Source organism: Pyxicephalus adspersus, chromosome Z (assembly GCF_032062135.1).
Source record: "Pyxicephalus adspersus chromosome Z, UCB_Pads_2.0, whole genome shotgun sequence".
Classification (NCBI taxonomy): Eukaryota; Metazoa; Chordata; class Amphibia; order Anura; family Pyxicephalidae; genus Pyxicephalus; species Pyxicephalus adspersus.
This window is the reverse complement of record NC_092871.1, coordinates 2,949,028-2,971,242: the sequence shown is the minus strand read 5'-3', so window position 1 is coordinate 2,971,242 and position 22,215 is coordinate 2,949,028. Positions and strand designations below refer to the sequence as shown.

The following is a 22,215-nucleotide window of genomic DNA, read 5'->3' as shown; positions in this document are numbered from 1 at the left end:
AAACTAATCATTCAAATACCAATGTAACTATAACAAATAAAACATCATGAATGAACACTTACTCTTTGTATAAAATATACCAAATACAGCTTCACCACTACTTAAATCTGGACAGAAGCAGCTTTGGGAAGGAGATACTGCAATCGGCTGGACATCTATTCATGGGAACATATGTATGTCAGATAATATCCTACACGCTTAAAAGTCCCAATGTATACATATTTTTTTTTTTTGTCTTTATCTAAAACTTACAAATATTTCAGGTTTTAATAACAAAAACATGTGAATCATAACAATAACTGATTTACATATTTATTGTAAAAACTATGTGTACATTTGGGTGAATCTTGGGAGAACACATTCATCAATTAGCCTCTATAACTCTACTTGGATGTGGAAGTATTTTTATTGCTTGCTGCTCAGTGATTGTCCTCCATCAATACAAATCTATCAGCTCCATCAGAGGGACAGAAAACAGCGGATTCCCTGTGCAGCTAATTGATTTTATTCCTGAATTCTCTCAGCAGGAATGTTGAACACATTGCAAAATACACAGGGAGCATTACAAGGGGAATGTGTGCTTACTATAATACATGATGGAATAGAAACATAAAGACTTAGTCAATGTTTGAAAAATCAACAAGCGATTTATACAGCCGTATGAAAAAAAACAAAACAGATATCATTAGATGCAGTTAATTCTCTAGATCAGTGTTTCCCAGCCAGGGTTTCTCCAGAGGTTTCTGGGGGTTCCTTGAGCAATGAGGAATTTGTGCCTCTCAGGTCAGACTAAGTGACACCAATGATCTTTTTGGCTATCTGTAAGGGTGACATTCATCCCACTGGCCAGCAATTTAAGAGGAATTCTTCCCACTGGCCACCATGCTGATGTACTGTGAGCTGTAGATATAGGAATTATAGAAGGGGAACCCTGAAGACCATGGTGTCAAGGGTTCCCCATGGTAAAAAGTTTGAAAAACACGGATCCAAACTGTGCTCCTCTGTAAAATTACTTCAATTTCTTACTACAGGCCATTGGGACTCCCATCCATTGGAGGGGGTTGTGGGTGTTGGTGAAGCATGGCCCTAGTCACTTAGAGACCAGTTCCGTAAAAGTGCTTTCCAGCTAATAAATCTAACAGGAATCATCCTAAGGTTCCCCTCTCCCGCAAGCTTTTATGAAAATCTTAAAGATGGCGGATGGGTTGGCTTTGAACGCTCTGCGGTTTGCTGCATTCGACAATGACTTGTCTATATTCTGATACATATCCCAGTGCTGTATATAAATTTCAATGAAAAAACATCTTTTTATAACAGGGGACACACGTCCAGCCCAATGCGACCTTTTTAAGTCTTCCTCTTTTTTTTCACTACTTTGATGCAATAAAATCGAGTTTAAACACTCCACAGGCCCTGGGTAGGGTATTTCTCTTTTTCTTTTTCAAATCAGAACAAGACATTTGCTAATGGATCGTTAATTCCCCGGCAGCTCCACTTTTATTACGGTGATCACTAAACTTTACAGCGTCCCAGCTGTTCCAACAAAGGCTCTTTTAACGCCACGCTTAAGGTGAGGTGTGAGAGAGAGAACGGCTTTCTTCGTGGGCACTTTCCATGGGATGAAATCAGTTTCATTTTGCCTGCCTGGCAAACAGTCTGTTTTATTTTTTTCATTGTTCCGGTGCCAAACTTTCCGCAGCAGCTGCTAGAATACTTCTCAGATCTTCAGAAGCCATTGTTACGCGCGACGAGAGGTAGAACGTGGGATAAAAAAAAGACTGGTGCACTTTAGGAGCGTAAATGAAAGTCTTCTTTGTGTGCTTTTTTCTTTTCTTCCAAACCTAAATATAAGGTTTGATTAAAGGCTAAGCTGAACCTGCTAAAATATAGGTGGGTGAAAGGTGCCGCACATAGGGCAATGGGATTGGGCACAGCATGAATATTGTGATAATGTAAGAGTAGATGTGTGATATTTACTTTATACTTTCATTATTTTTTGCTTGTTATTTTTGTCTACATGCACTCCAACAATGGCTGAATGGCATCTATGGGGGCAACTTTTCTTATGGTGACAACAGTGGACCATGTCTGGTCCAGAACAGCCTACACTCAGTTTGGACTTTATCAGTGTTTCTAAACCAGTGTTCCTCCAGAAAATGCTAGGGGTTCTTTGAACAATGAGCAATTTGTGCCTCTCAGGTCAGTTTAAATCACAGCAATGATCTTTTTGGCTATCTGACATTCTTCCCAATGGCCGTTAACGTAGAAGACAGTTTTACTACTGACCACCATTCAGTGATTCCATGAAGACTTGAAAGTTATTTCAAGGGTTCCCCATGGTAAAATGGTAACCCTGCACTATATGGTCTGAACTATGTGAACTCCTCTCCAAATGACTGTGCTTGTGTGTTTCCATTGAAGTGTACTGGTAACAAAGACAATTGTGTGACGTTTTTGTGGTCACAGTTTTTGTTCCATCATGACTGTGGCCTCTGTGTACAAATTCAGCTCTATAAAGGCAAGGCTTGATAAGTCTTGTGTGGAGGAACCCAAGTGTCCTGCACAGAGCCAAAACATCAACCTAATACCTTTGGAATGAGTTGGAACAACGATGGCGAGCCAGGTCTTCTAATCCAACATTAATACTTGACCTCATAAATAGGCACAGGAAGCCCCCAAGATCTTGTGGACATCTTTCACAGAGAGGTGGTGGCTTTTTTTTCCCACTAAAGATGAAGTAAACTCCATATAAATTCCATTAGTTTGCAATGAGCAAGCCGAAAAGCTCTTTTAAGTATGATGGTCCAAAAACATCATATAAAATGTATTCATATGACTGCCAGCCCTAGTTAAGAGTAAGCCGTATTTAGATCTCGTGCATCATGTTGTGTTCTAATTGACCATTACTGAACAAAAGTCCAAAGCCTGACCAGCACCATGCTATAAAAAGTTTGGATTTAAGCTCTGCTAGAAATTTATCACCAATACTAAAACCTACTCAGCTAAAAACAATAAAAAAAATAGCTCGCTCCTACCAAGCGCTGCAGCATGAATAAAAAATGTAAAATTCTGTTTCATCATTTCACCTCTAGATGTATCCTTGTTTCTTGATATGAAGCCACCAGGGTGATACAGACTGGTGAAGAGTCACTTTAAGGACAAAGTCTGCACCGGGTTTGGGACCACTTTTTTTTTTGCCTCTGGCTTTGCAGGATGGGATGAGGCTTAGACAGCAGAGCCGAACGCATCATTAGAAACAGCATGAATAAAAAACTTGGAGATTGGAAAGAATAAATAATGTATAAACACCTGCATACTACATGCAGCAAGACTGACTAACAAGATCATTGTTAGCAGGAAACAGCCGAGGTCAACAATCCGAAAGTAATGGGGATTTATTACGTCTTTCTTAATTTCATGTTCAATTTGTTGGATTAACGTGGCCATCCCTGGACAAAACATTCCATCTTTCATTTATAATAGATGTAAAGGAAAAGGAAGATAGAGAGTGAAAGAGGTGGGAGAAAGGAAGCAAGAGACAACAAGAGAAAGAGAGGGATAGAGAAGGAGAGAGACGGGGAGGAGGACAGAGAGAGAAGAGTTTGTTTTTGCCCCAGCTGCTCCTGTGCAGTTTCCATTCGGCAGATCCCACACTAATTTGGCATACATTTCTGATCCCTTGGTCCAGTTCCCAAAATGTAATATTTTAAGGGCATGTGTTGATGTAATTAGCCACAAACATGATTATTAAGCATAGCCAATGACTCATGCCACAATATCCTGAGACCAGCTGCTAATGAATCTGCGTTGCCCAATTCAAATGTGGGTCATGCTTTCTTACACAACACTGACACATTGATTTAAAAAGGAAGAAGAAAAAAAGTTTTTTTGATGATACCAATAAATCCGCAGCCTGGTCATAATTTTGATTGAACTTCCAATAAGTAAAGATAAACTAGCGGGTGTCAATTCAAGACTATATTTCATCTCAGAAAATTGAAAAACAAGCTTTTCATGTCTGCTCCAAAGCTCTACATTTCATGTGAGCAAAATCCAAAGGGAAAATACATTCTGATCTTGTTAAACTAATTAAGAGAATTTTATTTATTTCCAATGTTAGAGCTTTTTTCTGTACCGGCTAATAAGGGATATTTAAAAAAGAACATTATAATTAAAATGCACATTTAAACTACAACATGCAATTTGTGGCTCTATTTAAAGGAGAATTTTATTATTAACCAAGCGAGCATTTAAAATAATGCTGACCCTGAGCCTCTATTCCAAAATTACTGCCATAAAATGACCCACACCAATTATACGGGGCTTGGTGGCCCATGTATTTCATTGGTTCATTGTTTAAGGTTTCTTTGGATGTTTGTAGTTATGCTTCATATGGACCTGGGGGTAGAAAAGGATAATGGAGCATGGAGATGATGAACTGGGATAGGGACAGGGAGGTCCTAACCCTTTACCCTGGCCAGTACTAATAATATATATTGGGCTAGGAACCCTACAAAGAGATGATTGTCACATCTTTTGTTGAGATTTGAATTTCCATTTCCATTCAGTGCTAATGGACAGTTTTGTTCAGGTCTGAAAGTTACACTTACATTTTACCATGAGAAAAGATTTTCTCTTGGTTAGAGTAGCCTTTCTAATGACAACAACCCTTGATTGACCTGAGCCAATGATCTAAACTTTATGAACCAACATACAAGAACATTATGTCTCTGTCTTTCTTTTTTCTTCTATATCTCATACCTAAAGAAACAATTTCATAAATCTCTTTTTAATATCAACATTAATTATATAAAACCATAGTGACTGAATAACTTTTCTTGTAATTCATTTGCATCTTACCATTTTATAATTCTTGGAAATGTAAATACAATTTCATAATGTTATTCCTTCTTTAAAATTTCTAAATAGATTTAAGATTGTCATCATGCCATAAGCCACCAAAACTAACCTTAAGTAGGTCGTAGTTCTGAATTCCATTCTTGCCCACATCTGGATCGATGGCCGATGGCACAGAGTATCGGGAGTTAACAGCAGTGTTTTCAGGGATGGAGATATTAATGACCGTGGAAGGGAAAAGTGGAGCGTTATCGTTGATGTCTTCAATCAAGAACCTGATTTTGACCAACCTGAAGACCTCATCGGGTAAAACGGCCACTTCCACCTCATAAAAGCACTTGTTTTCTGTAAAGATCCCAGCGCAAAGCTTCTCACGGTCTATCCGGTTGGAGGTGGTGAAAATTTCACCGGTGTTCTCCTCAACCCGTACCAGGGGGACATCACCGGTCTTGTAGACCAACTTAAACTGAAGAGGGGTAGAGAGAGCTATATCAGGGTCAAGCGTTAAGTTTAGGTCCCGTAACAAGTTTCCAATGGATATATTTTCACCCTGTTCTTCACGTATGATATAATTCTTCTCCTGAGCTCCAGACTCATAGACGATACAGGCTATTAACACGGCCAAAAGGTAAATCGCTGATAGCAAGTCCATCTCTAGATCGATTCCCCAGATATCTTATCTGGAAAAAAAATTTATATGAGTAAATATAAATTGATAAAAACAATTCAGGAGAAAAAAAGTCTAGTTACACAGTGGCATACGTCATGATTGGGCACTAAGAGGTAAAGGTATGAAAGGTAAAAGGTATGCACAAGGCATTTTTTGTTAATCATTAGCACCCATAGAGTTTATCATCCTAAGAGCAATGCATGCATTTGCAAATTTTTATATAAAATGAACACAATATAGCCAAATGTTTTCAGACACCTGACCATCACCCTATTTGAATTTGTTGGATATCCCATTCCAAAACCATGGCCATTATGGATTTGCCCCCGTCTTTGATTGTAACAGCCTCCAATCTCTCCTTGTGGAGCTGTCTGTGAGAATTTCAATAAATGCAATCAGAAGAGCACTTGAATGTTGGGAAGGAAGCTCATTATCAGAGATTAAATTAATCCCAAAATATTTGATAGAATTCCTTCTCACTATATTGCTCTTTACGGAGTAGATTATGGAACAGGTGTGATGGCCAGGTGTCCAATAACCATTTATATTATACTTACCAGGGTACTGGCACAAGTCCCACATTTAGTGGCACATTCTTACACTTGGATAACAATAATTAGCCACAAAGCATTTGAACGATTATCAAAATAAAGAATCAATACATTTACTGAATTTATAGGGTAGCGGATCTATTCTCTTAATTCCCCTACAATGCAGCATTTTTCTTTAGCTATAAAATAAATCTTCAGCCTAATGCATCTTCTGTCACATATAATCACAAATGTTCAATAAAATGTAATTCATGCTGAAATTGTTGACTACTTAGCTTTTTCTCCTAACAGAAAACCTAGTTTGGAACAAACATCAGGCTCAATCAACAAAACTAACACACCAGGATAAGGATCCTTATTACAAACAAGACAGGTGGTTCGGCTCCAATGGGAGCCCAATGGGATATGCAAATTAGTCACATGGCAAAAAAGATGAATTTTTGTGTAAAGCATTGTGAATTGAGCCCAGTGTATATATATTATGACATTCTGGAGAGCACAATCATCATATTTATACAACTACACCCATTTTGCTGTACAGACATCGCTGAGCTAGTCATATTCCTTGTACTAAAGGAGAAAAACAGTAAATAAACTAATTCTGGGCTGAAATATAAATTCTGAGTGAAGCCCCCCTCAATTGTAAAACTAAATATCTAGAGACTCGCCAACAGTAAATCCACAAAGTGAAAGGATTCTCAAATCTTCCCAGTATCTGGCCAAAGTTTACCTAACCAAGGACACCATCATTCTCATCCCCCACCAGTAATATGTTTTTTCATCCCTGGCTCTCCTTATTTACCACCAGAAGAGCTCTATTCATATTGATTTCATAAGAAAATGTCCTTATTGCGGTTTAGCATAGAAACAGAGAACAAGCAAAAAACAGATGTGCACATCAACTACATTCTTTCCTCCCCCATGCAATGGCAGAAATCCAATCCCCCACTGGGCACTTTGTCATATGTGTTGTGGATTAGAATATAAAATGTTCTTTAATATTCATTGGCACTGACAATGCTATCAGTGTGATAAAAGGCAGGTTTGTCATAAGACCTTTTTTTTTCTCTGGCTATAGAGAATATGTTCATGGTTATAAATATTGATAATGTGTTCTAGATTCTCTACAGAATGTTGGAATCCAAAAAGGAAAGTGCTGGGTAAATGGCAGGCAGAGCATAAGGATGCAAAACCAAGCTTCACCCACATTTTAAGGGTAAGTTCTTCCACGTGTGATATTGTAATTGCTGTCATAGCCAGGTGTGGTGAGCAAGTCCATGACTTTCAGAATGTCTTGGATACTCCAATACTGAGATCCTCGTTATCATTTCTAGATTTGTGCAAACACTTGGGGCAGATCTAAGTGTTCCTATCCACCTTTGGGTGATTCTACCACCCCATGCAGTTGGCCTTGGTGTTTTTGATTATTCCAAGCACTTGCTGTAAAATCCAAAAATGGATGTGGGAGAGAGATCTCATCAACCTCACACGGAAATCTCACCAATAGAGTTCTAGGGAGATACAAAAAGAATGCAAAATCTTTCCAAGAAATTCATAGTGAAAGTTCAGTTTTTTATTATTTTTTATTTTTGAAAATGTAGAAAAAAGTTAAAACCTTTGATGTTTTTTTCTTTTCCCCTTACTTTTGATGTCTGTGTGCCTAAGAAGAGAATTGTACTTTGTGTGTCATGTAGACACCACATTAAGACCAAGAAAATCTCTCCAAAATAATGGAAATTCCCACTAAGACAGCTGGCACCAGGACAAGTGTCCTCTCTTTTGTTGACTACTTGAAAGTTGTAGATTTTTTCCTTCATATTCAGTCCTGGGTGGTTTATCATCACCTTCAAGAAAAGCATTTGGGTTTCTGAATTTATAGTTTGCTTTATACTATTATTACTTAATACTATTATAGTACTATTATTTAATTTATAGTTTTTTAATTTGCTTTACATTTTGGTCCACGGATTTCCTTTCAGACAGCCAAATAATTATATTTCTTTAATGAGAGATGTTGCTCGATTTGCAAAAAAAAAAAAAGAACTTTTAGAATATGTGAAAAATCAGCTTGATTGACTGCTTAAGAGACTGCTGGAAAAGTTTGGAATCTTTGTAGCATTTCTGTTATCTTTGTCCACCATGACAGGATGTCAAACAGAAAAGGAGTTTGGGAAAATCTTTCCATTGAGAAAACGAAGAGCAAATAAATTTTCAAACTCATGGGGTTAATTACCGGGTAGGAGCATTTCTGCACAAAATGAGCAAAGGCATTGAAAGATTATTATTATATATTATTTATCAATGAAGCTGGGTTATTCAGCAAACCGTAAATGGATTTCTTAAAAGTCATTTACTATTTGTTAGCAAATGTTTTCAATCCTGGACCAGATCCATTCCAGGTTCACTGATGATAGTGTATCCTCTCCAGCCTTGGAGAGCTTTAACCAATCAGACCCGTTAACTCCAACCATAAGCCTAACGCTATCCCTAACACATCCCCAAACTTTATCCATAACCCTAACACTATCCTTCCAGGTATCTGTGAATCCCATATTATATAAGCCAAGTGCAGTAACAGCCTTCCAACAAAATCATTTGACATTGGCTGCTACATAAAAATACTAGAAAGCTTTTTTTACTGCACAGCAAAACCCCATAACCGCAACGAGCGCAAAGCACCAGGAAGAGTATTTTGCAGAAGCTGATGCTTGCAAAACATCAGCAGTCTATTACAACCACCTTGCCTTTTCACAGAGTTTCAATAAATTAGCCCCAGTAATTTTGCCCCTGCTCTGTGTCACTATCCTCCTAGCACAAGGCCTATGAACCAGACCTGAAACACAAACACACGCAGGTATCTCATTGATTTTCAAAACGTCTCTGATTAGTATGCTGCTAATGCACTAAAAGCTCTTAAGCCATTACCATCTCCCCGCCACTTATGTGCAATTTATCGCCTTTCACCTGGGAACCTATAGCAAATGCAAAGAACTGCTGAAATGCTGCACAGTCTGTAACATCAATCAAAACGGGAGACATGGGGAGCTAAAACTGTTTATAGGTCTGCTAGGCGTTATACGGGTTCCCTTGCATTCCTTTAAATTTGAAGGAATCTTCCAGTGAGAATGGAAAATGCAGCTGTAACATACAGATAAAAGGAGCTGACCTAAATGAATGCATTATTTATTATAAAGATATTTTTTTAATTCAAGGAAAATGTATTGATAAGACTCTGGTTGTACACAGCAAAGACTGAGAAGAGTGGAATGACAACAATTTACAGAATGCTACAACCTCTAAATTGCAGTCACCAGCTCCAGTTATGGAGTTCAGGGGTCTGGAATGAAGGATCCTGTTATTTCTACAGCATACAAAGACATTGTAGACAATTGACCTCTTCCAGTCTTGTGGTTACAGTTTGGTGAAGACCCTTTTCTGTTCCCCCATGACCGTACCGCGGGGTACAAAGCCAGCTCAATAAAGACATTATATGACCACTTTGGCTTGGCAAAACTCACAAGTCTATCACTGAGCCTTGACCTCAACCCTACTGATCACCATTTGGATTTTTCGGAACATTGATATGAATGATCATGGATTTAAAATAAGGAGTTCAATAGTTTTTATATGTCCAAAAGCCATGCAATTGTAAGAATGTATTGCATGAGCTGGAGTTGGTTCATCCCAATCTGGCCAGTGAAGAGGGTGAGAGTTCCAAACCCATAAGAAGCCCAGGTAAAGGTGTAGGGAACAGGGATGCAGCGCTGGGGGGATCCCTGCCCAAGGGTAACATCAACATTTGCAAATAGGCCATGCATACTTGCAAATTCTGAAAGCCTAATCCCATGCAAGGACTTCAGTTCCACTTTTATTAGTAGACCTGGTTTCAGACCCCCTAGGTGACCACATCAGTGCTTAGTAACTGGTACCCAGAACTGTCACCATTTTTCAGCACCGTTTAGTTTGGAAGCCAACAAGGCAGGTGCAGGTTTTTAGGGGTTAACCTAATGTTGTGTTAAGTGCCAGTTTTGGGGGTTAAGTTTTGGGTTAGAATTTTATGGACGAGTAGAAACACAATATTATTTCACATCCACCACAAGAGAACTGCTGCTCCGGGTTCATGGTGCTAAAAACAAAAAATATGGATGGGAGCTTCAGTGTCATTGTAAGTTTCACTAATTTCTTTAGCAGCAATAAGTTCCTCTATCAGTTTTGCTCAATATTATGACCCTCTCAGGCAATGACTGCCAGAAAAAAGTGCCTCAGCTTAACAAATGCAGCAGCAACATGATTAAATTTAGGAGCTGGCCTAAAAGGTTCCAAGACCCAGCAGTGCCATTAAATGATTTTATGCCCAGCTAACGTGTGAGGAAAGCGCAGCAATGAGGATAAGGCAGGAAAAAGGTATGATTCATGTTTTGCGTGGCCGCAATACAGCGTCCATTTACAGTAAAATGGAAGAATTTGCCCAAATCGTTCCCCATCTTCACTTCATCTTTCTTCTATTTGTTGCCAGGCAACAGAACCAATCCCATAATGGCTGTCCGATGCATCACACTGCGGAGAGGCTCGGTGACAGAATAGGGCCCATTTACAGCGGCGAGACGAGCGGCTCAGTCACAGATATTAGGTAAAGTTAGAGACGTGCATAATTTGTCTCCGGTATGAAGCATTTGGATGAAGAGAGAGGATGAGGCGATGATCCAAAGATTTGCATTATGGGAAAAGAATGGCGCAATTTCATTTCGTCTTAGGAAAGAGAAGAAAGTCCGATTCTACAAATCTGGCCTTGGCTTTCTAGTTTTGGTAAATCACAAAAAACGCTAAATAGGAAAATTAGGATTACGTTGGTTTCCCTCAATGGCATGAAAATTTGCAAAACTGTATACCAATCATACCACCGTTTCAGTGCAATATGTTGTGCATCAATGTGCATTGCGGTAAGGTCGCATTTTAAATTCATTTTAAATGCGATTCCAGTGCTTGAAAATGTAGTTTTAAAGCGAATTGAAGCAAAGGAGTAACAATAAGAGTGGATGCCCAATGGCTAAAGAGGAGTTCTATGGGACCCCGAACCTGGACCTGTAATTGCTGGAGGACATTACTGTAGTAGGTGTGTGTGCCATAATTAGATTAAGATGAATATTCCCCCCACCCACCAAGACTTTACATCCACTTCAAGATTCATCTTGTAACTGAAATATCATTTTAATTAGATTGGATCTATAAAAAGCATAATTACTATAATAATTACCTTTTGAGGTTTTTAACAAGTATACGCAGTGTTAAAGCCCAACGCCAGCCAAGTGATTTTCCTGGAGATCAGCTTTAACTTCCTAAACACGTCAGACTTTATTTTTGACATAAAGGGAATGAAAAGGCGAGCGGAATAGCCAATTTCCTAATTCCAATCTGTAATCGTTGCCACCTGTAATTGAATACTTTGGATTTCATTCCAATCACACTTCTCCTGCTCCCCTTATCTGTTAATTGATGCCTGTTTTAGGCAAGTTCTTACTAATGCCGACATCTGTGCACATGACGGAGGAGATAAAGGTGCAGTGTTACGTTTTATCACTTCCTCCATCTCATATTCATGCGCCAATGCTGTGACTAAGATTGAAGGTCCGACTCCTTCTGCTCTTATTGTACGGGGAGAATCTTCTGTCTGCCCGGTACAAAGCCCGCCTGGGCAGACTGGTAAACAGTTCTGGTGTACGGAGATAAAAACGGCCATTTCTCAGGGAGCCGTCATCAGCCGAACATATACAACTGCAAAGGGGAAGTTGGTTACCAAGGATGATAGGATGGGGCCAAATTTTTTCTAAATTGTAGGGATGGTGTGGGGTTAAAGAATATGTGTATGTATCTAGATATTTTAAGTATACCTGTAAGGATTTGGGCACATTTTAGGTTCTGCAGATCAGTAATAAATGTCTGTCTCTGTGCTTGTTCACTCATTATTGGTATTATATGTCCATTAAACAATACTAGGGTCAAGTACTTGCCATTTGGCACCCTAAGATGAGGACTGGACAGAGAGGGGTCACTTTGATGCAGTTGACCAGCTTTTCAATGTTATAATATACATATGGAATGGGAATCCCCATTTGTATGTAAGTCCAATGTCACACAGGCAATTTTGTAGCAGTGATTTGCAGAAGCTACAAAATTGATAATTTGCTGCAGCTACAGAGTTGAGATCTTTAATGTAAAGAAGCAAAGTCATTAGGTGGCCTGTGTTTTTGATATTCCAAATGATTGGCAATCATTTTTTGGAATCTAGACACAAATTACTAGCTTTATTAGGTACTAATGGTTATGCTGATGATCATGGTGCACCATCCGTGGATAACTATTACACGCAGCTACAGCAGCAACTTTGCAGCTAGTTTTGATTTGATCAATTGGGGACTTGCAGATTGGCAAAGAATACGTAGAGTTATTTGTAATTGTTACCAATGGATGCTACAAAGTTACTAGTGTGACAAGGACCTAAGGACTTGTTTACATGGATGGTTAGTGGGTGGTTGGACAATCTACCAGTCATTATTATAGTGGTACTAAATGCCGCTTATCACTGACACAAAAGCATTTTCATGACAAGCAGTGGTAGTGGTGACAACAGTTTATGGTGGATCCTGCAAGGGTTTACATTATCAGATACAATTTCAATTATCTGGCAGTCAGTTCAACTCGCAGAGGGTCTCAGCCTTATTTACATGCATTTGTGAAGCAGTAAATGTGCCCCTGCACAATTTTCTCTCCAACCCAGCACTATCATTTTTTTAAAAAAAAAGCTCACTGTTTTGGCACTAAAAAGCAGTCCGTGAGCTCCAATCAGTGAGTCATCGTGATGTCATCATTCTGCTGCATGCAGGAGGAAGCATTTGCACAGTCTCTTCTCCCCAGTGATCAGACTGTAACATTGTAGTTTTGTAGCAAGTTACAAGATGGGGGGATGCAGCATGGGTCGATCAGCCATCTGCACAATCACCAGGTTTGCTAAATTGTTGTACTTCAAGCCAAGATCTCCAGGAAATAGATGGTGACTCTTGATGATGCCTGAACAAAGATGGCACTACTATACCGAGGTTCACTTTTAGCTACATTTGTCATTTATGTGATGAGCTGAGCTGCACAAATTGGAAACATTATTGAATCCCTACATCGCATCCCTTGCTTTTTTAATAGAATCTCGTCTTTTACACGGATCTGCAATGCCCTATTACTTTTTGGATAAACATCTTCATATCAGACAATACACAGTGCAAACCCAAATCCCCTATATCCTCCTAGGCTGTGAGGATTCTGGGCTTTTGGCTACATCTGTACTAAGTCTACGTCACTGTTTCTTCTCCCTAAGACACTGAATTTTTTATCATTTCTTCTGCTGTATGTGCCTAGTGTGGCCCCGCCGCCATCTGTGTTATTTTAATCTACGCGTCGCCGGAAAAATCAGCACAGCCGTTATCGGTAGTGTTTGTGTAAATCTCAAACCTCCTCACCAACGTTATTCCTGCTTTCATTTTTTATCCTCGTGAGGTGAGGCGAAGGTCAGAGTACAGCCAGCAGCTGCAATAGTCATCTCGCCCTCCCATAACGATACGTCTTAGCGTTAATTAGCAAGATGCGGCACAATGCCATGCAGATTACGACACGCCAAATAAAAGCCGCTGCACGTTTTGGCCATAGAACAAGAAAAGCGCTGGCTTAATAATACATGAAGGTGGAGGGGGATGAAGTCAACGATGAATATGAAAAGTTCCATGTGATAAAAGCAAAATGAAGTTAGGTAAGTTCAGTGACTTCATGGAACACAATTGGAAAAAGGAAAAATAAGGAAAGGTGATCAATTTTGATGAGTTTAAGGGACAGAAGAAAACGGGTAGGTGAATATAAAAGAGGGGCTTTAAGGACTCTTTTAAATGAGCAGAAAGGAGAAAGCCAAATAGGATGAGGAAGACCATTCCAGAGAGTCGGGGCAGCTCTAGAAAAGTCTTGGAGCCGTGCGAGTGAGGAAGTCATTAGTAGGTCATTAGAGCAAAGACAGCGGCTAGGGGGGTATTTATGTATCAGGGCAGAAAGGTAGGTGGGACAATAACTGTGGAGGGATTTGTGTATCAGGTAGATAGGTGGGAGAAGAGCTGATAAGGGATTTAAAGCCAAAGCACAGAAGCTTGAATTTGATTCTAAGCTGAAATGGAAGCCAATGAAGAAAACTACAAAAGAGATGCGGCAGAAGAGGAGTGATGGCAAGGACGGATAAATCTGGCTACAGCATTCATGATTTATTGTATATATATATTACAATTTGATATATTTTGGTTGAAGCTAAACAATACAAACACACAAATTCTGAGGAACCATTGAAAATCTATTGAAAACCACCTTCAACCATCTTGAATTTACTTTTCTCGGTGACAATAATGCATTTCACCCAAATGGTCCAATTTAGGCTAATTGGTGAACCTTTCACCCAAACCATAAACTATTGATTCTTTTCATCCCTAATAATCTTTTTGCTTTTTCAGGCTCGTACAGCATTCCCCACAGTCACATATTATGTATAGCTGTGTTAATTAGAGGACAGTGAAGGGCTCTGTGTATTGATTCATCTGCAACTTTCCATAGCGTAACCTAGATTGGAATTCTCAATACAGATACGGATGAACAAATTACATGACTATGAATGGCACCACATATGGAGAATTTAGGCTTAAATGGACCAAACTGGGTCATTAAATTAGCTGGAGGCACAAAGAGCATCACAGTGTCCATGTTGGATTTGTTAAGTCCCCATTAGATGGAATCAATAGGATTGTCAACACAGAAATTTACAAGGTCAATGCAGTGCACTTAATTGACTGGTAAAAGGTACATGACGGACCCCGATCAATAGGAAAACCTGAATGGTGCATTGTAACTTTGAATTTTAATTCTGGGCCAAACACTGAGACTTAATTAAGGGTAGGTCCAAGCCACAGAGAACCTGCCAACTGACCTGGAAAGCGAGTGGAATTCCCAATAGAAGAGAGAACTGGTCTTATTGGTGCTAAAATGAGAATATAAATATTCATTTTTTTAGTTAGATGTAAGCTACTATAAGTCAACATTTTCACAGCATGCACCACAGGCAGCATTTTAATAATTTTTTTTTATATATGGCTTTCACTATATTCCATCCTTTTCCATATTTCAGTGTTGTCGATCACTATCAGACTCTTTAAGCCACTTCTACATTCACTCATTGTAAACTGAACTGGCCATGATAAAGGGCCACAGTGGACTATATCTGAATAATGGACATCGGCATGGCCACTTGATCTCCATGGGGGTCGTAGGAAGTGACAAGGTGACAACAAAGAACCACAATTGGGAGACAGAGCTTTGTCAACCTATTGCAGGAAGTTCCAAATCAAAGACCATCATGGCAGAGTTGCCCAGAATATTTTGAGCAGAAGGAAACATAAAAAACAAAAAGTCACTATAAGTTAGAGGTTTTTAGCATGCAAAATCTCTTTTGCTGAAAAACCTATTCCTCGGCTCTAGGTGGCTTTATGTTTTTGCAATGGTGAGGATACATCCAGATGATAGGGATAACCTAACACAAGCACTTGCTCAGGAGCTAAATCATCAATGGCTTTCCAATGGCCGAAAAGGATTGCAATGGATCTGAAAGACTCAGTGATGTTGATGGCAGCTCACCCTGATTTTTCTCAAAAGCTGAAGAATGGCTTTATTAACAAACAGTGGGCATTTCTAGACAAGTTATACAGTTGATTTTTATTCTGACACATCAGCAATTTTTGTCATACACACTTAGAATAAATGTCTGAAAAGTCCACTTTTAGCTGCTGTGGAGCTGCAAGAGCTAGAATTAACACCAGACTTGTTCCAAAGCCTGGCCTGCTGGGACACCCACAGCTGAAGAGCCCCAGATGGCTTAATCTCTCCGCGATCCTTTAATTTGGATATAAAACACATAGCTGAGCTTCTATGCAATTGACAAAATAATAAAATGCCATGTTCTCTTTCTGCAATAGTCAGGGAGTCAATGTAATCCCTTAATAAGAGTCACGGAGAGGCTGACATTTCTTTCCCAGACACAACTTTATATTCCGTTACATAGAAAACACAATAATAACAGTCAAACACTTCAACCTTATTAAAAGGTTAACGGTGCGATTCATCCATTGCCAGCACACAGTAATACCCATCGATGATTAAGACCATAGGAGCTCCTCAACACCTGGATCACAAATCATATTTATCCTTGTCATAATACTCAAGAAATATCCTAATCTGAGAATAGAAACACTAAAAAATAAGAAATATGCTGTTAAGGAGTCAACAATACTCTTTAGAAATGAGCAGATTGAAGTCCTTATATCAACCATTCTCTGTCATATCTGTCATTTTATTGCTAATAGAAGATAAATGTTGTCTGTTGTCCCATGGGAAGCATTCTAGGATAGATGAGTGCGGAGCCCTGAGGCTGCCTGCTGGGTTATTCAGCGGGGTACCAGGAGAGACGTGTTGGGAAATTGTGCTCAGTTATACTAAGCTTTGATCTTTTTATGCATTTGTATCTTTAATATATTAGTAAAATCGTATTTATTGTGCTCATAAATATTTTATATATCCACCCTATGTGGTCATAAGTGTGTAGACCACCCCAACCAACAAATGGATAAGTTCAGGTGTCCCCAGTGAAGAATACTAATACCACATCATACAAAGTCATTGTGCTCTTCCAGCTTTGTGGTCGCAGTTTGGTGAAGACTCTTTTCTAATCCCCCATGACTGCCCCTGTGTACAAAGCCAGCTCCATAAAGACATGGGGTCATTAGTTTGGTGTGTAGGAACTTGAGAGTCTCGACCTTAACCCTATTGAATACCTTTGGAATGAATTGGAATGTTCAGCCAGGTCTTCCCATCCAACATCAGTACCTGACCTCACAAATGGCCACAAATTCCCACAGACACCCTCCTAAATAGTTGAGGCTGGTAATGCCATAGGTTGAATTATTTCATATTCATGGGCATGGCTTTGGAATGAGATGTCATACAAGCTTCTATATGTTTATTGGGCTTGGCTTTTGCCATATACTCTATGTCTATCATCTATTATCTATTAAAAACCCAAACATTGATATGTCCAGCTGTTTTACCCTGCTAGACCCCCATATGGTTTACTACAGAAGCATGGAGTTTGTATATGTGTCTCCTAAATATGCACCAGGACCTAGGTTGCTGCTGTTGTTGCCTTAAGGACATTCTGGTTCTTCAGCACCCCTGGGGTCCAACAAGCTTCTTTTAAGTGATGTTAGAAAATTGGGAAGTACACCAGTGATTTTTACTTTTCGATAGCCACTATCTGCCACTCTTTGGCTAATAAATGCTGGTAATCCCAGGCCTATGTATGTAAAAACAAAATAGGGCTGATTTAATAAAGCTCCTCGAAACTGGAGAAGATAGACTATCATGGGAAAACATGGGCAACCAAACAAACACATTTTATTGAAGATGTATCTACGTCAGGCACTGTGTCTCTTCTTTTTGGCACCATTGTCCGCTAGACATATAGCAAATCAAATTGTAACAGTTGCCATGTGAATATTAGGCAGGTTATCCAGTGGGTAGTGGTGTCCCTGTGAACATTGGCAATATGGAGGGCTTTCTTTCCTTACAATTTTTGTTGTGCCAACGGGAGAAGTAAAGAGAAATCATAAAATAAATTGGCTTTGAATACGTATTGGATTAAAAAGGAGAAAGTTGTTACCAATACTTATTAAACACATTCTCCTAAAAAAATACAAAAAGAAACTAAAAAAGAAAATGTTTTCTCCTTAATGTCCTGACCCTGATCCTGAATGTCACATTTTTCCACCACATCATAATGTCACCGCACGTGTAAAACTCTTCGTAACACGACAGGAAAAAGTTCTTTGTTTTAGGGCCTCTACAAGGTCACTCAGTCCCTCCAGTCACTGCGTCTGTTTGTTAAGTTTAATGAAATGATGTCATGTCATAAAAGTAATGCACTCTCGCGGCACTGCTGCCTCTGACTTGTTGCCAGTCGGGGTCATGTAGTTACAATTCTGCCGTAATGTTCCTACCAACCGTAATTGGCTTGCCAGCCCGCTTTCTAACCTTCGCAAGGTTGTCAGAATATATAGAAGTACACCGTCACCCTTTGTGCTATTTTTTGCCATCCTTGTCGCTTGTTCCCCGAAGAATGGATTCACTTTACATCCATGTTCGGTTTCTTTTACAATCTTTGTCACCAGACGGAAAAACAAGAAGGATTTTGGGATAGCGCCGCAGACACTCGTACGGTAATTGGAACTGAAAACTTCACATAAGTAATCGGTTCTCATAATACGGGAGATGCACAGAAGTAATAGCCACTCTTTTTGTCATTTTAGTGTCCTCAATCTGACCATGCGTCCCGGGTCTTAAGGTCTCACATTTTTTACAGCTTGAGCATCGAGGAGACTCGCTTACTCACCAAGCCTTCAGCAACTGTGACAGAAGCAGTTTACTAGTTTTTCAGACAAAGGTAGACTCAGAACATGTGTAATGGTCCCCAATCAGAACCCTATCTGCAAATGATCAACTCATGACCTCAGAGATCCCTATAATAACATAGCCCCCTATAGCTACCCCACCCCTAGGAGAGAATTTTGCTACTTTGCAATCGTAGAAAACTATATAAATGTATATAACTATAAAAATTAAATAATATTAAAACTCCCCAAGACTGACCAAGATAGACCATCATGGTAGAACCATGGTGGAACCAAGATAGACCATTATGGTAGAACCTTGGTTAACCTTTTCTTTTGGTTGACTTTCAGTAAAAGGATTATTTGTGGAACTATTGATGGGTTTTGTTTGTAGTCACTTTTCCTAAATGTAGTTTAACACCTTAAAAGAATCCAGAAAAGTTATTTTTTTAAAAATGACACCACTGCTTCTCAGTGACCGACAGTTTGCAGTCCAGGAAACTTTGGTCGTCTGAAGAAATGGCTGCGTTGGACACAGGTGACAGGTGCTAAGCCATACTCCCAGCCTGTTGCTGCAGTTGGCAGTCAGTAGGATGAGGCACCTAGTTTCCAAACGTCAGACTGTCACCCAAGACACAATGCCTGAATTGTTGTGTTTGTCTAAAAAAAATAGGACAGGACGCAAAGACGGAAGGGATAATGGCATTTGAATGAGACATGCATGTCAGTATGAAAATCACTTCGCGGAAACAGCTCAGAGCTAAAATTCATGTTGACATATGCTAAGAGAGGAGGAGATGGAGAGATTGTCCCAGCTGCAAACTGACTTACAGAACAAATACATTTTTTTTAATGTTTGCAAAATTTGACACTTAACAATACAGTGGATTTAAGGAGCATTCACAGCGCTGTCTGTGTCTGGAGGCCATAACAAACATCATTATGTCAATAAGACTGAGATATTTAAAGGGAAATTCTGGCTTCTAACATATTGTTTTCAGAAAATACAAAAACGGCTAAAACATAAGTAAATTTCCACATTGTAAAAATGAAAGCAGCTACAAATATTCAATTTTACGTCACGTCTATGCATTACTATTATCCAGTATTTATATGTGCCAATGTAATATGCAGCGCTTTACAAAGTCCACAGCCTTGTCACTAACTGTCCGTCACAAAGAGCTCACAATCTAATGTCCCTACCATAGTCATTTGTCATTATCAAAGCCTAAGGGCAGATTTGAGGGAAAACCAATAAACTTAACTGCATGTTTTGGGGAGGAAACCCAAGCAAAGACTAGGGGAACCTGCAAACTCCATGCAGATAGTGTCTTGGCACGGGAAGTTAAGCATTAGTTCGACTCAAATGGGTTTGGCAAATTTCAAAAAACATTAATTGAACCTGGAACAAACCCAACCTGTGCACATTCACCCTTCTCTGGTCCTCAAATTTTTCATATAGCTGTGTTATTCTAAGTTTATTCCCTTCTAACTTTTCTATTCATTCCCCAAACTATAATGTCCTCCATGACAATGCTTTTATCTGCTTTTTCTCTCTGTAAAAGGAGGCCGCCATCTTTGATAAGGCATTATTCAGGGTATCTGCTTTCAGCCTTCTCAAACTTTTTATCCTAGGCCTAGGGGAACCCTTGAAAAAACTTTCAGGTCTCCAGGAACCCCTACCAATATTTATGATATGCCCAATTCATGGTAAGTTAACCTGGTGATCAGTGGGAAGAATGTTACCCTTACTGATACCCAAATTAGTCTCAGTTGTACCTGACCTGAGTGACACAAATTGCTCATTGCTCAAGGATCCCCTGGTAAACTCTGGAGGAACTCTGCCAACTTGTACTAACTTGAGACTTGAGCTGTGTTCACAAATGATTGTTACAATGAGTGTATCTTCTCTGCATTAAAGAATAGTTGCCAGTTTGGTTTTAGGATGATATGGTTGGCATGGGAATTAAAGCATTGGTTTGACTCAATTGGCCAAATTCAAAAACGTTCACTGAAGCTGGAGCAAACCAAACCTGGGCACATTCACCCATCTTTAGCACTCATATATTTATATTACAATTACCAGTGTTAAAAGGTTCTATGCAAACTTTCCATATGCATGTTCCTTTGTAATGAAATGCAAAATACATGTAGCTGCATTGTTAAAAACAAAGGGGTTACAGACTGCACAGATTTTAAAAAGATTCAATTATGCAGAGATGTCAAAAGCTTCCTTTTTTGCAATGCACAAATTGTCTGCTTGGTGATTTAATGGTCACGTCACGTTCTTGTTCACATTTTTTCTCCAAATAGGTTTATTTTCCTCCATTCACGACGGACATGAGCAAGGTCTTCCCTGAGTTCTGGTGCAACTCCTCCATAGTCCATTAACGTTCGTTAGTGATTAGGATTGACCATCAGCATTTAAAGAACGTTTAACCTTTGGAGGGCCATGTGCATTCTTAGTAGACAGATACATTATCTGCATATAGTTATGGTCCATGACTGATAAAATGGACTTGTAGGCAATGGCAGACATAGTGATTAAAGAACCTCATGTCAAAGCAATATAAGGGCCCTTGACATTTAATGAGTGTCAACATTTATTGTGAATTCAGTAGTAGTACAGCTTCTCTATACTCCATTGGCAATTGTCAACCCACAGGGACCATTTGCATTCCTAAAAAACTCATATTTACCTGCATTTATTTAGGGCACATGACTGATAACATGGACTAGTAGATCAGAGGTCAAATATTATGCAAAGTATTCCATGAAATGCAATGAAATGTAATGTGCAGCACAAACATTTATTTTTCATCATAGTACTGCGGCTTTTCTATAGCTTATTGGCCAATATTGATTAGGGTTGACCATGGGCTTTTGGTGAATGTCCAACCATTGTAGGGTGATTTTTATTCTTAACAGACATACTTATCTTATACATATAGTTATCACTAATGTCTGATATAATGAACTTGTAGGCAATGGTGGACATAGTGGGGAATCCATGTCAAAGCAATATTTAGGCTAGGACATTCCATGAATGCCATAACACAAATGTTTTTTGTAAAGACAGTAGTGCAGCTCCTCTATATGTAATAACACTGGCCATTGAGGAGTAAGGTTTGACCATCAATGTTTGACAAACGTCTAATCTTGACGGGCCATTAACTTACTCCAAAGTACAAACATTTTATGTGAAACCCTCTGTGATGCCTTGAACTGGGTGTGCTTGGTGAAAGCCAGATTCTGGTCTGTATAAAGATTCAGAATGTAGAAAATCTCCAGCTTCATCTATTTCTGTCCCATCTACTCTGGTTTGCTGTCCTCTACTGTTTCTATTTAGGTAAAGCTGTGTGAATACGTTTTGATGTTGTTGAATATTGAGTGGGTGGCACGGCACTAATGTCCTCTTACCAGTATGGCAAAATGCAAAAATCAAGGATGGTAACCTGAATACATTTTTCAAGATGGAAAATAAATGTTAAAATAAGGTAAAATGTCACACAATATTGGGGAACAAAGGGAAGGGGTGGGATGTATTAAAAAATAGATAACTGCAAACTGGGGTTTTACTTTAAAGCCAAACAATAGAATGAGACAGCCGACGGCACATCCAAAA

The 22,215-nt window shown here is 39.2% G+C and overlaps 1 protein-coding gene across 2 annotated transcripts in view; it reads right to left on the bottom strand.

The window, feature by feature from the left end:
* The window catches only part of LOC140344306 (protocadherin-11 X-linked-like), a 748,248-nt gene that overhangs the window by 658,275 nt on the left and 67,758 nt on the right, over window positions 1-22,215 (bottom strand). For both annotated transcript variants that reach the window (XM_072431379.1, XM_072431380.1), the window contains exon 2: window positions 4,970-5,537. In XM_072431379.1, the coding sequence (XP_072287480.1) occupies window positions 4,970-5,509 (540 nt within the window). In that variant the 5' untranslated portion in view covers window positions 5,510-5,537. The remainder of the gene's footprint in view (window positions 1-4,969; window positions 5,538-22,215) is intronic.